The 14,590-nt window shown below is 47.9% G+C and overlaps 5 protein-coding genes and 1 non-coding gene across 6 annotated transcripts; 3 read left to right on the forward strand and 3 right to left on the reverse strand.

Moving 5' to 3' along the window:
* Positions 1–628: 628 nt before the first annotated feature.
* Positions 629–1,585, reverse strand: L228DRAFT_240952 (hypothetical protein; the record flags this gene model as incomplete). The annotated part of the gene is made up of 1 exon (XM_018331294.1): positions 629–1,585. One exon carries the CDS (start codon positions 1,583–1,585, stop codon positions 629–631), a length of 957 nt encoding a protein of 318 aa, XP_018185987.1.
* A 497-nt stretch (positions 1,586–2,082) lies between these two features.
* L228DRAFT_t112 lies at positions 2,083–2,196 on the forward strand. Its single transcript has one exon. It is a non-coding gene; the product is annotated as a tRNA-Pro (tRNA).
* A 1,043-nt stretch (positions 2,197–3,239) lies between these two features.
* Positions 3,240–6,413, reverse strand: L228DRAFT_233038 (hypothetical protein). The gene is made up of 3 exons (XM_018330616.1): positions 6,188–6,413; positions 5,556–6,110; positions 3,240–5,500 (listed from the first exon to the last, which is right to left on the reverse strand). Exons 1-3 carry the CDS (start codon positions 6,222–6,224, stop codon positions 3,684–3,686), a joined length of 2,409 nt encoding a protein of 802 aa, XP_018185988.1. The 5' UTR covers positions 6,225–6,413; the 3' UTR covers positions 3,240–3,683.
* An 829-nt stretch (positions 6,414–7,242) lies between these two features.
* Positions 7,243–8,458, reverse strand: L228DRAFT_263080 (hypothetical protein). The gene has a single exon (XM_018334463.1). The coding sequence runs from the start codon at positions 8,414–8,416 to the stop codon at positions 7,403–7,405; it is 1,014 nt and encodes a 337-aa protein (XP_018185989.1). The 5' UTR covers positions 8,417–8,458; the 3' UTR covers positions 7,243–7,402.
* A 1,026-nt stretch (positions 8,459–9,484) lies between these two features.
* L228DRAFT_256813 (carbohydrate-binding module family 18) lies at positions 9,485–12,188 on the forward strand. The gene is made up of 5 exons (XM_018333946.1): positions 9,485–9,643; positions 9,697–10,163; positions 10,217–10,899; positions 10,952–11,576; positions 11,659–12,188. The coding sequence occupies exons 1-5, from the start codon at positions 9,498–9,500 to the stop codon at positions 12,009–12,011; spliced, it is 2,274 nt and encodes a 757-aa protein (XP_018185990.1). The 5' UTR covers positions 9,485–9,497; the 3' UTR covers positions 12,012–12,188.
* Positions 12,189–14,114: 1,926 nt separating this feature from the next.
* On the forward strand, positions 14,115–14,476 carry L228DRAFT_270507 (hypothetical protein; the record flags this gene model as incomplete). The annotated part of the gene is made up of 2 exons (XM_018335412.1): positions 14,115–14,360; positions 14,414–14,476. 2 exons carry the CDS (start codon positions 14,115–14,117, stop codon positions 14,474–14,476), a joined length of 309 nt encoding a protein of 102 aa, XP_018185991.1.
* Between the last annotated feature and the right edge of the window lie 114 nt (positions 14,477–14,590).

The following is a 14,590-nucleotide window of genomic DNA, read 5'->3' on the forward strand; positions in this document are numbered from 1 at the left end:
GAACAGGCTTTCCGTCTTCAATGGTCATGAACAAAGCCTTGAGAGTCCCCTGCTTCATTCATACTCAGACTCTAGGGGCTAGTTCCATGCTTGAAAACTGTGAGAACAGCGTGTCACTTGGAAGCATGAATCTGTCACTGGTCTAGCTGTCAGACCGATACATAGAAGCAGCAGCAATAGCTACTGCATCACAACCATCTTGGAGCTTGACGCGTGGCACAGCTGTTGCGCTTGAACATAAGTATCAAGCCTGGAGGTATACCTTTGCCTCATCTGCCTTCTGGGCTCGTCTTTGCTGTCGCTCAGAAAGGGTTTTGACCGTCCGCTGATACTTGGGCTGCCAGGCCAAAATAATATCCAAACACACGGGATATAGCAAGAATAGGTTTGGATGGGACAAGTCCAAGGAGGCTGTATTGTTTCTTGCCAGGCCTGGCCATCTCTTTGCAAACGAGCATGGAGCTCCACGTGGGGAGAAGAGATGACTTGCCAACAAGGATGGGCTCCGGCCGAAGGGGAAGACACTTGCCCAGTACAGACTTCCCTGAAGAATGGGTGAAAATGGAGGTGAATGCCCAGGATAGGCACCCTCCATACAATGGCAGACCAGGCGGATAATAATGCTGCCTCAACTAGCAAATCCATCTTCTGCCAATCGTCGTGCCTCGTACTCTGCTCCCTCAAAGACATCAAGTGCTACTCCTCTCTTCTGCGTCTCTGCAATGACGACGCCTGTCCACTTCTTGACAAGTGGGTGAGAAGATGCTACGTCTTCAAAGGTATATTCTCCCTCTCCGACTCCGTTTGCTTCCTCGTTGCCCCCTTTTGAACCGCCTGAATGGCTCGAATCCTTGCCATGCGCAGACCCATGTGCAAGTGCATCCGCATGACTCCCACCGGCAGCACCGACAACAACATCAAACAACCAGATCCCATCAGGTCCAAAGTACTTCTTCCCAAACACGTTCTCGGTTTTCAAATCCTCATTCGCATCGTCAAGAAGCTTGCGCATCTTCTTTGATTCGGTTTCCTCTCCCTTTCCTCCTTCTTCCTCCCTTCCGCTGTCCTGGCCTACCGAGCTGCCATTACCCACCAAGCCCACCTCTTGCTGTTCACTCTGGTCTTCCACACCGGAACCAACTCGACGAGCATGTCCACTACTCCCCTTCTCCTTCTCTCCCTTTGCATTACGACCACTCTTCTCCAATGCAATCCAAAGTCCTTCTAGTGCGCCCAAGATCCACCCAATTCGCAACCCAATGACCGCGCCCAATGCATACCCCTCGTCGAATCCAGCTTGAATGTACTCATTCTTGGCGAACGCAATTCCGTCTCGATATCCCGCTGTGCTATGGACGCTGCGTAGTCGCGGAATGTCCGACGGGGCATTGGCGTCGACTTTGGACTCCGAACCAACTTGCGAATTTGTAGCTTTTTTCGTTGGGGTGTCTGTGCTCGGGACAGTGTCTAAAAAGTCCGAGTTCAAGTCATAGTCGTAGCCGGGCACATCTCGAGTCCTCGCCGATTCATGGGCAAATGAAGGCGGCGGAGAGCCCGAGTCGGAGTAGAATACGTCGTCGTCCATGGCTTTCTCTTCTTCCTTTCTTTCTGTGTTTTGCCTGGTGTGCGGTTTTCTTTTATTCCTCTTGATCGAATGCCGTAATAAATGCCCGCCAATTGCGCTGTATAAAATATATATTTGCGCTCAACGGTGGTATGTTTCCTGGCAGAGTAGAGCTGTTACCCGTACCCCAATTGCGAAAGCTTCACAGCGAAAAGTGACCCTGTACAATTCTTCTTATGTCGGCGCCTGTGATCCTACTATCCTGCTGTCAAAGCTGTCCTGCTGTATTTTATATATATTTTCCTGCTCCGCCAGAAAGTGCCTATACACAACTTTCCCGCGGGGTCGTCCGGGGCGCCAAAATATTTTGTTTGGTCCGAAGCGTCCGACTAATCCACCCGCGGTCCGCCTTACCAATCAACCCGGCATTACCTCCCTCGTCCGTACGGCAGCAGCATTCAACTTGAAAATCCGTGCAGATATATATTTCGTTAATGCAAAGGAATTCAACAACAACGGGTCGATTGGTCTAGTGGTATGATTCTCGCTTAGGGAGTCGGAGCGCGAGTTCCTTCTCAAAACCCTGAGTTTCAATTTGCGAGAGGTCCCGGATTCGATCTCCGGATCGACCCTTTTTTTGTCTTTTTGTCTTTTTTTTGTCTTTTTTTCCCTTCATTCTTTTTGGTTATGGTTTCTTTTCTTTTTTTTTTGTGGTCATCGCTTCTCATGTTATGCAAGTTAAAATTTTTTATTTGAACATCGGTAAGGTCAATTGCTTTGTTCTGATCTTTTCGCGGTCTACGGGAAGTCGCAACAAAGGATAGAATTTTGTAAACCGGTTGGTTGTGGTCTGCTTGTTACAAATATCTTCTTTTTTGGCTGTGGGACAACTGGGACAACGGAACGACAGGACGACAAGACGATAGGACCGGAGCTTGGGGAGACAAACCCTGATTTAAAATTACTCCGTACCGGCACTGTGGTAACGGGGTTGACGGCAACACGGCAGGTGACGGAAAGGTGCTACGTAGGTAGGGAGTAGGGAAATTCGGAAGTAAAAAAACCCAAACGACCAGGGTGCAAAGCAACCTTGTTTTTTCCACGTCCGACGACAATTGTCCAAATTACTGGATTCAGCAAAGATTGTCACTTTTGTGTTCCTTGTGTTCCAGGGGTGCGTGACGCCATGTTGGCCATGGGGGACATGGGGGGGAAGTTTTGGGGCCAAGGATCAAGGGACGGGTGGAGGAGGGGTTTGGTGAACAAGGGTAAGGGTTCTTTCTTAGTTTGGCAGGGAAAGATGTTTTCGATCTTGTGCGACACGGTGGCTTTGGGGGCTTGTGTTTTTGAGGTTACACAAGGGAAATGTGGTGTCACGGGGGCCCTGGGGCTCTCATGCTTCCCCCCTGGCCGATCTCGGGGGAGGTGTGCCCGAAATGGAAATGGAAGTACCTAAGGATAGAAGAAACATGGGTTGTAATAAACGACACAAATGAAATAGGCGGCCAAGGAAGAAATCTGTGGGAGAGAAGCCAAGGAAATAAAATAAAAAAGATAATGTTGAGGAAGATTAAACAAAAGAGTTCACGTCTCAAAACTTGGGACTCGGTTGAAGGGTAATCTAATACGACTAAGAGCGATGTAAGTATCTACCTAAAGGTAAATTGGTAAATAGCTGAGGTAGAAGCAAAGGTATCTCATCTATATTGAATTAAATACTATTATCAAATATCCCGTGAGAAATGACCTCGGGAATTGGGATATGAGAGAAGAAGAGGAATAAGAAGAGACTGTATTACATCGTGTCGTAGATCGTGATCGTGATCGTGAGATCATAACGCCGTTAATCAATCGCTTCGTGAGGATGAAACCAAGCGTTGTCGGCTCTTGAAAAAGCAAAAAGGATATAGCTGCGCTGATTGTGGTATACAGATGATGCGCGAGAAGGGCCCGAGAAATGTAACCGTGAAATAAAATGCCGCAAGAAAATATTGATATATAGTGAGAGAAAAGCGAACAGATATGAAAAGAGCAAGGTATAAGTAGCAAAATTGGGATTCAAAAATGCCATGCGATGCATTGCAATGCAGTTGGCGAAAGCGGGAGAGGGAAGTCTGCACTATCCTCCTGTCGTGATAATCATCTCTGGCGCACCCGGCCGCTGCAATCGATCGATACCCAAATGCTCTCGGCCATCGCGGCCGAGGTAGACACCAAAAGCGTACAAAGGAATAGCTGTTTCCCTTGGCGGGGCGCTCAAGAGTCTAGTGACTAGGTCTGTCTTACTCTTGGGTTCTTTAAACGCAAGATCGCCCAGTAGCGGGCTTTGATAGACGAAGCTGATGATTTCTGCAAGGGTTGCGATGCCATGTGGCAGGTAACGCTTCTTGGTCGGCCAGATACAGGCCAGCGAAAGCACGTAGATGATGAGGAAAACAATAATGGCATAAAAGGCCGACAAATCTGCAGCCATGCGGACCTGGGAGTCGTCGACGAACAATTCGGCCCAGAACACGCCACCTGCCAAAACGGGCAGTGTAACAGAGACGATACTCATGAATGAGAACCACGCCACTTTCGAGTGGCCTGAAATTACCGCTTTGACGGTTACTTCAATGGGAAAGCAGCTGGTATAGTCGAGAAGCAGGCTCTTTTCAGCATTTACACCATTGGGGTTAGCCAGATTGGCGTACGGCTGAAGAGCGCGGAAATACATGTCGATTGGCTGCCAGGCAAGGAAGAGAATGGTTCCAAGGAGGGAAGGGAGGAAGCTATAGAGGAAATTGGCAGAAGAAAAGATTTCGGAATTGGGTGCCGCAGGAAGTAAAGGTAACCAGCCGTGTTTGATTGCGTTCTTGACGAAGCTGACGACGAGGAACGCGATGAGTAAGGCAAAGCCGATGACAATCCAAGAGATTACCCAGCCCGTCCGGAGGAACCAAGGCGTCCATCGGTACCGGATGTGGGAAGAATATATATCCCGTCGCAGGGATTCATTGGTGGACGATCTCACAGGACGCTGTCTCTCGGGATCGAAATCCTGTTGAAGGCGTGCGTCTGTCGGCTTCTCAACCAGCCTACCTTGCTGAACAGAGTAGCGACGAGTGTGAGGTCCTTCCTCCCCAATGGCGTAAAAGACATCGGCAGGTCTCTCAGAAGTCTTCCAATATCCGAGCCTGTTGCTATTATAGCTGAATCGTTTGCCTACATTCTTTCGACTCATTATTTCCGATTTTGTATAATTGTCCAGAATGTTGGACTGCTGGAGCAAAACTAGAACATCTGCAAGCGAGGATGGGTCCCACCGCAGGCCAGTCGATCTTCGGAAAAAATACGCTGCTATTGCCACGAGTGCAATCGATAGAAGCGCGTACAAGGCTACCAAGGTCCATACGACCGGCTGCACCGTCGACCATCGCCAAACGCCTTGGTCTGAGAGGTACCGCACCTGGAAGAGAGAACACTGCAGAGGCAGCGTAAACACGGAGAGCCAGAACACGGAAAAGCACGCCCCAAGAAATACATGGCCATTCCGAAAGTAGGCAAACTGCGGCAGAAGAAACCGCGTTTGGAAGAGTGGTGTGAACAGAGCGCCCGTTCGTTTCCCCAAGGCTGTGGATGCCATGCTTACAAAGGGCAAAACGCGGCAAGCTGCCGTCTGGAGGGCAAAGAGCCACAGCAAAATAACCGCAGCAAGCATTTGCGGTAGGAATTGAAACACAAAGTACCGCCCTCCTCCCAGCCCTTTATAGTCCCAGAGGCCATGATGCTTATTCGACCAGACACCGCAGAATATCAAGCCTGCAAGCATAAGAAGACAGCAAAATAAAAGGGCTCCAACAGCGACTGGGCGGAGTATGCCAGGCAAGAAATTTAAATGAGGATATCTTAACGAGTTTGCAGGCGTATCAATAGGAACAAACACTTCACGACCATCTAGGATAATCAGCAAGAGGAACTTTTCGTATTTTCAAAGCTGCCGAGGACTTACAAGATTCTGGATCCCTTTCTTCCTGGCGAGAATGAGGTCCTCGTCGGGGATTTCGAACAGATGAAAGGTAACCCAGCCCTTCATCGTGTATTAATCGATCAACGGGATAGTCTTCACTTGGTCGCGAATTTCCATTATGTGGCTCGGGCTCTTCTTCGTCTCGCGTTAACTGATCAATGGCAAATCTGATATAGGGAGTATCGTCCATTCCAGGCGTTGGCTGATTCCGGTCCGCATCGACTGGTCTCCTAGATGAACGACTGGAGGAATGGCGAGCGGTTCGTTGCGAGCTCGGAACCGCGCGCACTGTAGAGGGTATTTGAAGATTGGACGGCATTCTCATCACGTCCCTTGCCGACAATGATTCCGGCTCTGACAATGGGTCCTCGTATATGGTGGCTGGGGAGAGGCGTGAAGGTGAACGACATGACACTACCGTACTTCGGTCGCCGTCTTGACTTGAGAGATCGTTGCCCGACTCCGAGAAAGAGTAAAAATCATCCGAAGCAGCGATAGATTGCCTCGAGACACTGTGTAGAAGCTGCGGTTGACTGACTGTCAACGCAAAAGAAGAGGAGAAGGAAAAATCAATGGGATGTTTCAGCCTAGCACGAAGCGGGGGAAAGACATACCGTTCACTGAGTGAAGCTTGGGACTCTCCGAGTTCATGTCTCCTTTGAGCTCAACACGACGACGACGCGTGGTATGCTCCAGACACTTGACAAAGCATGACGGCAAGCGTTTCGTCAGGAACGTGTGTAACTATGCTATTCAATTATACTTTTGCTCCTGAACCCTTCCCAACATGAGGAGGGCCGTGGGAGGCTGGAAGTGGTCGGACAGCGTGGCTGGTGATCGACAGCCTGCTATTGGACGACCATCTCCCAGCCATTTCATTTCTGCAGGTACTGTACAGTAATTGTACAGCAAAAACAGCGCCATGAACCGGTACAGAATATATTTGGCGATACAATGCCGGGATCTAATTCCTCTTTCCCTTGTCCTTCCGACGTCTTTTTCATCAAATAATACGCAGGGGACGAAGAATTGTTGCTCTCATGGCTGCGGGCCCTGATGCGTGTTGACCAGTTGTAGTTTCATCTGCTGCGTCACAAAACGGAAGCGACATTGCACGGACCATTGGGCCTGTCCTGGTCTGTGCAATCATATGCGGTACAAGTAGACTAAAGTCCCAGAACTCCCTTATGTCATTGTATCACTGGACAAGCAAAGTACTGCTACTATCCAGTACTCCTAGTGCAAGGACCCTGAAATGATCGGTGAGCCGGAACCCGTCTTCCATCTATCCGCCCTGCCCCTAGCCCCAATTTGTAACTAGTACGAACTGAGACACCTCGGTCCATCATTAAAGCAAAAGCAGAGCAAAAGCTCAGCTGTTCCATTCGCTCTCATCTACAATTGATATTTGGTGATTTTCTATCACCTTTGATTTACTGGTGTTCAGATATACGATAGTGTGATTAATCCTACTCCTAGCAACCCACATCTCGGTTATCCCGCAACAGCTAGAAATTATAAAAAAGTTATAAGCCAACGGAATCTAGATAATCTTATGAAATAATGATTTGATTTCGCTAAAAGCCATACCAAGGATTGCTGACTTGAACTTAATCAAGTATTATAATAAAGCTAGATTGCAAGACTTATGAAGAGGTTCAAGTGTAGGGCGGTTGACCGACTACGTCCCTCTGAAGCTTGAGTGCAAACACAATGATTCGAGGCTGTCTTTAATGCCTGACCGTAAGCTAATAAATCACCCAGTTGTCTTGGCCGTCGTCCAGAAAAATGATACTTTGTGCATTTTTAGCCTTCTTATGATCTTAGTCTCAGATTGAATACGGTGGTTCAGCGCCTCGCACAAAGGGAATCCGGTAGGAGAAAAACTTGGGTAGCGCCGCCACCACCACGGGATTGTACGGCCCCAGCTTTATCCTATCATCATCCAGCTGAAATGCATCCAGCAGTGTCCCGAGCATGAGTGCTATCTGGACGACTTCCCCATTGGTGTCCAAGAGGGTGCGGATGACCTGTGGGGCGCCATTGTAGATTTCCTCCCAAAATCCCCGCTCCGAGGCATCAAAATCGGGCGGCATGTAGAATTTTCTCTCTGCGAATTCGCCGGCAAAGGTGTGGATGCGGCAGAGACCCATGCCAAAGGGCAGGGGTTGGGAGAGCTCCCAGTCGATGATGCCAGATACCTCGCAATTCTCGTCAAGGAGGATGTTGACCTCGTTGAGGTCAAAGTGAGAAACGAACAATGGGAGATGCTCTAGCCGATCTAGCTTTCCCAGCAAGTCGCTTCCCATATGATAAAACTGGCGGATCTGGTCGTCATTCGAGGAAAGGATGAGCTCGAGATGGGGCCGAAGTTTCGTCTTCACGACGGCTTCGCTATTGCTTCCCTCGATAAGTCCCCGAGATAGTATCCTGCCCAAGGAACGATTGGTGACGACTCGAATTGCTGACATGCGGCCGGCTGCGCTGTCCATCCATATCTTGCCCGGCATATACGTCATCCAGTAAGTCCATATACCATCACGCTCAAGCTTTTCATTTGCTATGAGACCGATTTCGGGTACGACCGGCCCTAGTATTTGACGAGCAATTTTGAAAGGCTCCATGTCTAGTTGCTCGAGCCGAAATTGGATGACAAGCTTCTCACCGGTCTTTAGTGTTACGATCATTGTTCTGCTGAAGAACCCTTGGATGTCTGGGCTGTGTGCCTCCTTGGCAGTAGTGGAAAAATGAGAGGATGCTAGCTCTAGTGCCTTCTTTATCTGCTTTTGTTTAGTGTTTAGACATTTTGGCATGTCAGAATCAGAGGTAATTTCAATAGCCATTGTGTGATCTTGTGATGATGTTTAAGCTTTAAAGGTAAAGTGACAGACTTGAGTTTAATACTTTAAGTATATAGAAAGAGGTATTTAATAATTTATAGGTAAGCTCGGCAGATAGATTGGAGGGTAGACTAGGTAACTCCTGCTATTAATTGTATAATTTTTATACATTACATTATAATATATCAAAACCATGTACTTAATATATATATATAATACATATAGTTAATAAATAATTATATAAGTTAAAATTATATACAGTATAAACGGAGGGATCGAAGGTGCGGGCTCGACATGCTGACCAATCTTTGACCAATTCATAATATTCTTTTGGATTTGAAGCATATTTGCCACATTTGTTTGTTCGAGGCATCCTGCTTTCCATTTTGACGAAGCACCGTTCAGTGAGTGGTTGGGGCTCGAACGTTTGTTCAAAGCGCTCGACCTGACAGACGAATTGTTTATTTCTTTCCTAATAGGGTATTGGTGCCGGTATGCTCAGACCGGCGTAACGGTGGTCTGGGTCTAGTACAAAATGCTATCCTTAGTGTACAGTTGTTTTTTTACAAAAAGACCGAAGATCACCGGTGTTTATCGGCCCTAGCGGACACTCTGAGAAGGGGTTACACGAACCTCGTTTTCAGTACCGATCGCCCGGTTCACGACTGCCACGACACTCACTGATCTAGGGATGATGCAGTTGAAAGACATCTTGGGAAGCTTGAATGCAACAGTCTGCGGCTTGTACCACATCTTTGACCGCTTGAAACATATACAACCCCGCCTGATGATCGTTACAGAAAATCTAGATGATCATACGCCACTGCGGGCAAAAGACCGGGAGCCCCGCGCCCCGGTGCTTCTGCCTTGGCAAGGTTGCATCGGATTGCTACTCAGCAGATCGCCTTGTGCGCGGGTGAATGCATTCTTGTGCTATTCCAATGAATACAACCTTGCAACGTCCTGAATCATAACAATTGAAGATCTGCTTTTACTTTTAGCCTCCCCGGATCCTCCTCAACGCAAAATAAATATCTTTACATACCTCCGTTCATTCATCATTTCCCCTTATTTCAAGTACAGCATGAAAGCCGAAATCTTCTTTTGCGCCTTGTTTGCCGACATTCTGTCTGCAAACATAATCTTTAACCACGTCACTCTCTTCTGTGAGCCTGACGAGGTGAATTTCCATCAATGTTTGCGTGGACAAATATGCTCACATGACGGAGTGTATGCGCCGAAATTTTGTGACCCTATTATGGAGTGTTAGCTGAAATATACAGTTGCGGAGCGCCACCAATACATATGAGCCGCCTCCCTCGAGCTCGCGAGGGCAGGACCTTGTGGAACCCTGCAATGAATCTTGCCCGAAGGGATAATGAGAATTATTCAACAGATGGAACTTGCGGACCGGATCACGGCAATACAATATGCGATCCTGATAGCACAGTATATAGTGGGACATGCTGCTCGCAATACGGCTGGTGTGGGAACACCGAAGCCTATTGTGGAAGCGGATGTATCTCTGGTTGCACGACATCGTCATCTTCATCGGTCGCTGCTGATCCTCCGACAACCGCGATTGCAGCTGCAGCAGCAACATCTGGGGAGCCGGTCCTCGGAAAACCTACGACAATTGCAGGTGCCGCTGCCACTGGCGCAGTCACTACCGATGGTACTTGCGGTGCAGCCAACGGCGGAACAGTCTGCGGTGATTGGCCTCAAGGTAGTTGCTGTAGCATGTATGGATGTAAGTGGGGTATTGGTGATTATGCAGAGAACCGATCTAATATGATTGAGTAGACTGCGGAAACACGACAAGCCACTGCGGCGATGGGTGTCAATCTGGTCCCTGCCTTGGTCCCGCGGTGGCTCCAGCCCCAGGACCGAGTGCAGCTCCGGAGAATCCTAACCCGGGAAGCTTTGCTGTAGTGGGACAATCAGGTGTTCCAGCTATGCATGCCGGTCTGCTTCCAAATGGTCGTGTAGTGTTTCTCGACAAAATTGAGAATTATACGCAGTTGACATTAGCGGATGGACAATATGCCTACTCATCCGAATATGATCCAGCTACAAATCTCGTCGTGCCTCTAGCCTATAAGACCAATGCCTTCTGCGCTGGAGGTGCTTTTCTGCCGGACGGGAGATTCCTGTCTCTTGGGGGTAACGCGCCCCTAGACTTTATAGATCCCACTGTTGGTGATGGGTTCAATGCCATTCGATATTTGCAGAGATCAGCTACCGACGCAAGCTTGAATGGTCAGGATTGGAGTGAGCCGGGCAATAAACTGGCCAGCAATCGTTGGTACCCATCTGCTCAAACGATGCCTGATGGATCTATATTCGTTGCGTCTGGAAGCCTCAATGGACTGGACCCGACAGTTCCAGCAAATAACAATCCAACTTATGAGCTGTTGAGCGCCGAGGGCATTTCCAGCGGAGAGAATATTGGAATGGATATCCTTGTCAAGAACCAACCATACTATGTGAGTACATCAACACTAGGATAATAGAAATAGGCTAACTTCGCACTCACAGATGTATCCATTTATCCATTTGCTTCAAGATGGTTCACTCTTCGTGTTTGTTTCGAAGAGCTCAGAGTTGTTTGATGTCGGGACCAACACGACGATCAAATCATTTCCTGACCTTGCTGGCGACTACAGAACCTATCCTAACACCGGTGGTAGTGTGCTTCTGCCACTCTCGAGCGAGAATGGATGGGATCCGGACATTATCATCTGCGGCGGCGGAGCATACCAGGACATTACCAGCCCTACGGATCCCAGCTGCGGCAGAATTCAGCCTTTGTCGACAAACCCAACCTGGGAGATGGACTCAATGCCGGAAGGACGTGGAATGGTTGAAGGAACACTGCTTCCTGACGGGACTGTGCTATTCGTTAATGGGTGCAATCAAGGTGCCCAAGGATTTGGACTTGCCACTGATCCCACGTTTGAAGTTCTAATATACGATCCGACGAAAACCCTTGGACAGCGTTTCTCAACTGGTGCCTCGTCAACCATTGCACGCTTGTATCACTCAGTTGCTTTGCTCCTTCTGGATGGAACGCTTATGATTGCGGGATCAAATCCTGTACAGATGCCAATTCTGGCACCAGATGCTGCTAATCCGTATGTAACAGAATTTCGAGTGGAAATCTGTAAGTGCTGCTCCTATGAACCGTTCCCTTTTAGCTCGATAGGCGTCTAGATGAGAACACTTTTTGGCTAAGAATTGGTTAGATACACCGCCATACCTTCAGGGAGACAATGCAAACAACCGACCGACAGATGTTGAGCTTTCAAGCACTAGTCTCAGTGCTGACGGCAGCGAATACACAGTCAGCTTCAATGCCCCAGGCGGAGCACAGGCTGTGAAAGTGGCACTTTACCATGGCGGATTTGTCACGCACTCACTGCACATGAACCATCGTATGCTTTTCCTAGACAACACCGGGTTCAACCAAGGCTCAACTGCACAAACTCTCACAGTTTCTATGCCTCCAAACAAGAATCTGGCACCTCCTGGACCATACGTCATCTATGTTGTGGTCGATGGTGTGCCTGCCATAGGCCAGTTTGTCATGGTGGCATAGTGCACAATGCAGTGTAGCGAGTTTCTAGGGTTTATTGAACTAACTGACATGTTAATGGCGCGCTGGAAATTAGGCGAAATTAGCTAAAGAATACCCCCAAAGATCGGCAGTTGGTGATTATTGTGACAGCACAGAAAGTAGGTACGTTTGGGCCTTGGATTCTACGTTAAAAAGAGCAATTTCTGGCTATAATTTTAAAATAAAATTTGTCTCCAAAGCATGAAATGCCCGAATATACACAGGAAATTGGTAGCCAACACAGGCTAAAATAAATTCAGAATGCTCAATGTACGTAGTTTAATACAGAGTCAATCAACCCGCTAGCAGTCTACAGATGGTCCGACGGATCTATACTTTTAAGAAATATCTGAATCATGATCCCGATGTACCTGGAAATCCCCCCTAGAAAATGCAAAATCCTATTGCTTTTCTTCCTTCTTCCTTAATACGGCATGATATACGTAATGATATATTTCTGTTTATAACCCTGTTGCAAATCCACTTATGAGCATGTACGGACTAAAAGCCTGCCCGTTTTATTTTTGCATTCCTTCTCCGAACCCTCTTAAGCTCTGGCTAGTAGATATCATAGTCGTGTCAACGAGAACATAGTAGAGTCTAACCCTCCATCCCTCTAGAGCGCGCCTCCATCCAGCGGTAATTTTTAACCACTGCCTCCCTTCACCCATTTCGCTATTCATTTACCCATTCATGCATCGTAATATTCAAGCATAAGGTGGATACTTTATATTCATGCATCGATTCATTCATTTCATTCATTCGATCATTCTAATTATTTTCTGATTTTTAAGTTACCTGCCAAATTCACAAAACCACCATCGCTCAAATATAAAACACCGCCGGCGCCACGCGAAAAACCCTGCTTCCTTTTATTTCCATCCTTTCACACAAATTGCATTCCTTTCTTTCTTTCTCCCTTTCTTTTCTTTTTTTTCATAACCAAGACCTATTCGGAACAATATGAATACGGGCAGGAAAAAAAATTAGAACAACCAAAGCAACCGATAAGTGAAAGAGAAATTTCGAAGCCGTTGACTCAGAATACTCTGCGACATCCATATATTCGTGGCGGAATCGCCGGCGAAAAAGCAAAAGCTTGGCATGGGGTGGAAGAGAAGGCAGCGTCATGCGCCAACACAGGAGACTTGCCGCTCCGCTGTGTTCTGACCCTCGAAATATAACACACCCTGAAAAGACAACTTCTACGAATCATGGCTTCTTACCCAACTATCCGAACTTACAGTTAAAACCCTTACCAAATAAATAGCGCGGATCTAGTATCCTCGACTACCCACTTCTTAACCATAGTAGCTCCGCCGCCCCGCCGGTTCGGTCCGAGATTCTCCACTGACGTCGGACATGCGGGGTGCTTGACAGCGGCCCTAGAGATTGGCATTCGTAAGAAGCATTTCCCTCCCCTATCCATCACTTTCTCCTCCCCTGCCTGCCCTCGTGCTCGGACCCGCTACAGTACAAGAGCCCACGAACCGTTGGGGGTGGGGGAGGGGGCTGTGTGGTTTACAAATAGCCCCGACTTGGGAAAGAAAGGCTGACTTGATATGCATTATTGCTGCGAAGTGAAGGCGTATCGCCGGGCTATTTTGAAGGTCTGGCTGGTCAATTGCTACGGTTTCCATCAGGCAGCAAAAAGCACAGTCAACCGTCCACCAAAGGGATTTCGCCACCCTGTAAATGGGTCATTTGGTGCGCGAAGCGTTCTCTCTTCCTCAAATGACTGGCCAGGAGAATTGCGGACCCATGTCGAACGGCAAGACAAGACCAGGAATGGAGCGCTTAAAATGATCGATTTGAAATCTTACCGGATCAAGCTTTCCTCTCCGAATGCTTGTTTCTAAACCAGTGTCCATACATCAAAATTAGAAGGATGGAAAGAGTGTTATTGTTGCTAATGACACTGGCAAGATGTCAATATAAATGAAGCCTTTCTGCTCGCGGCTTCTGCTAACATGTTATCCAACACAACCCAGACACATTTTATGACATTTGAATCAATCGTTAAAATAGATTCAGACTTTAAAAGAGAAGTCGACTCTATCGATAATCTTTCGCTTTCTGATCTTCATGTCGCTGATCAAGACTCCTTACCTCTATTACCTCTGGGAAAAAGCCCAAAAGAGCCCATACGAGGCACAGTCGTCGGCATTCTGGGCATATGCTCTGAAAGAAATTTTCTTCCATGGCCCAGAATGGGCAATATCTCCCGAGCAGCCACCAGCGGAGAGGGATGACAGACGACGGGTAGATATCAAAATCACCAACATGACTGCCCACGAAGATGGGCAGGTCACTGGCCGAACAATCTGCATGGTGGAGAGTGAAGAACCCTTCGGGAGCAAAATCACTTATTTTGGAGGTTGAAGCGCAAGCGAGAGAAGCTTGCAACCAAGTCATGGCAGCAGGACAGCCCTTCTGCTACGCAATAACGACGATCGGCACAACGATTCGATGCTGGAGACTTCCATCTCAAAATGACCCACTCCGCCCACTTTACGGGAGCAATTTGGCTGGGGAAAAATCCGAATACCGTGAAATTAACT

This window comes from Xylona heveae, assembly GCF_001619985.1.
Source record: "Xylona heveae TC161 unplaced genomic scaffold L228scaffold_10, whole genome shotgun sequence".
NCBI classification, from domain to species: Eukaryota; Fungi; Ascomycota; class Xylonomycetes; order Xylonales; family Xylonaceae; genus Xylona; species Xylona heveae.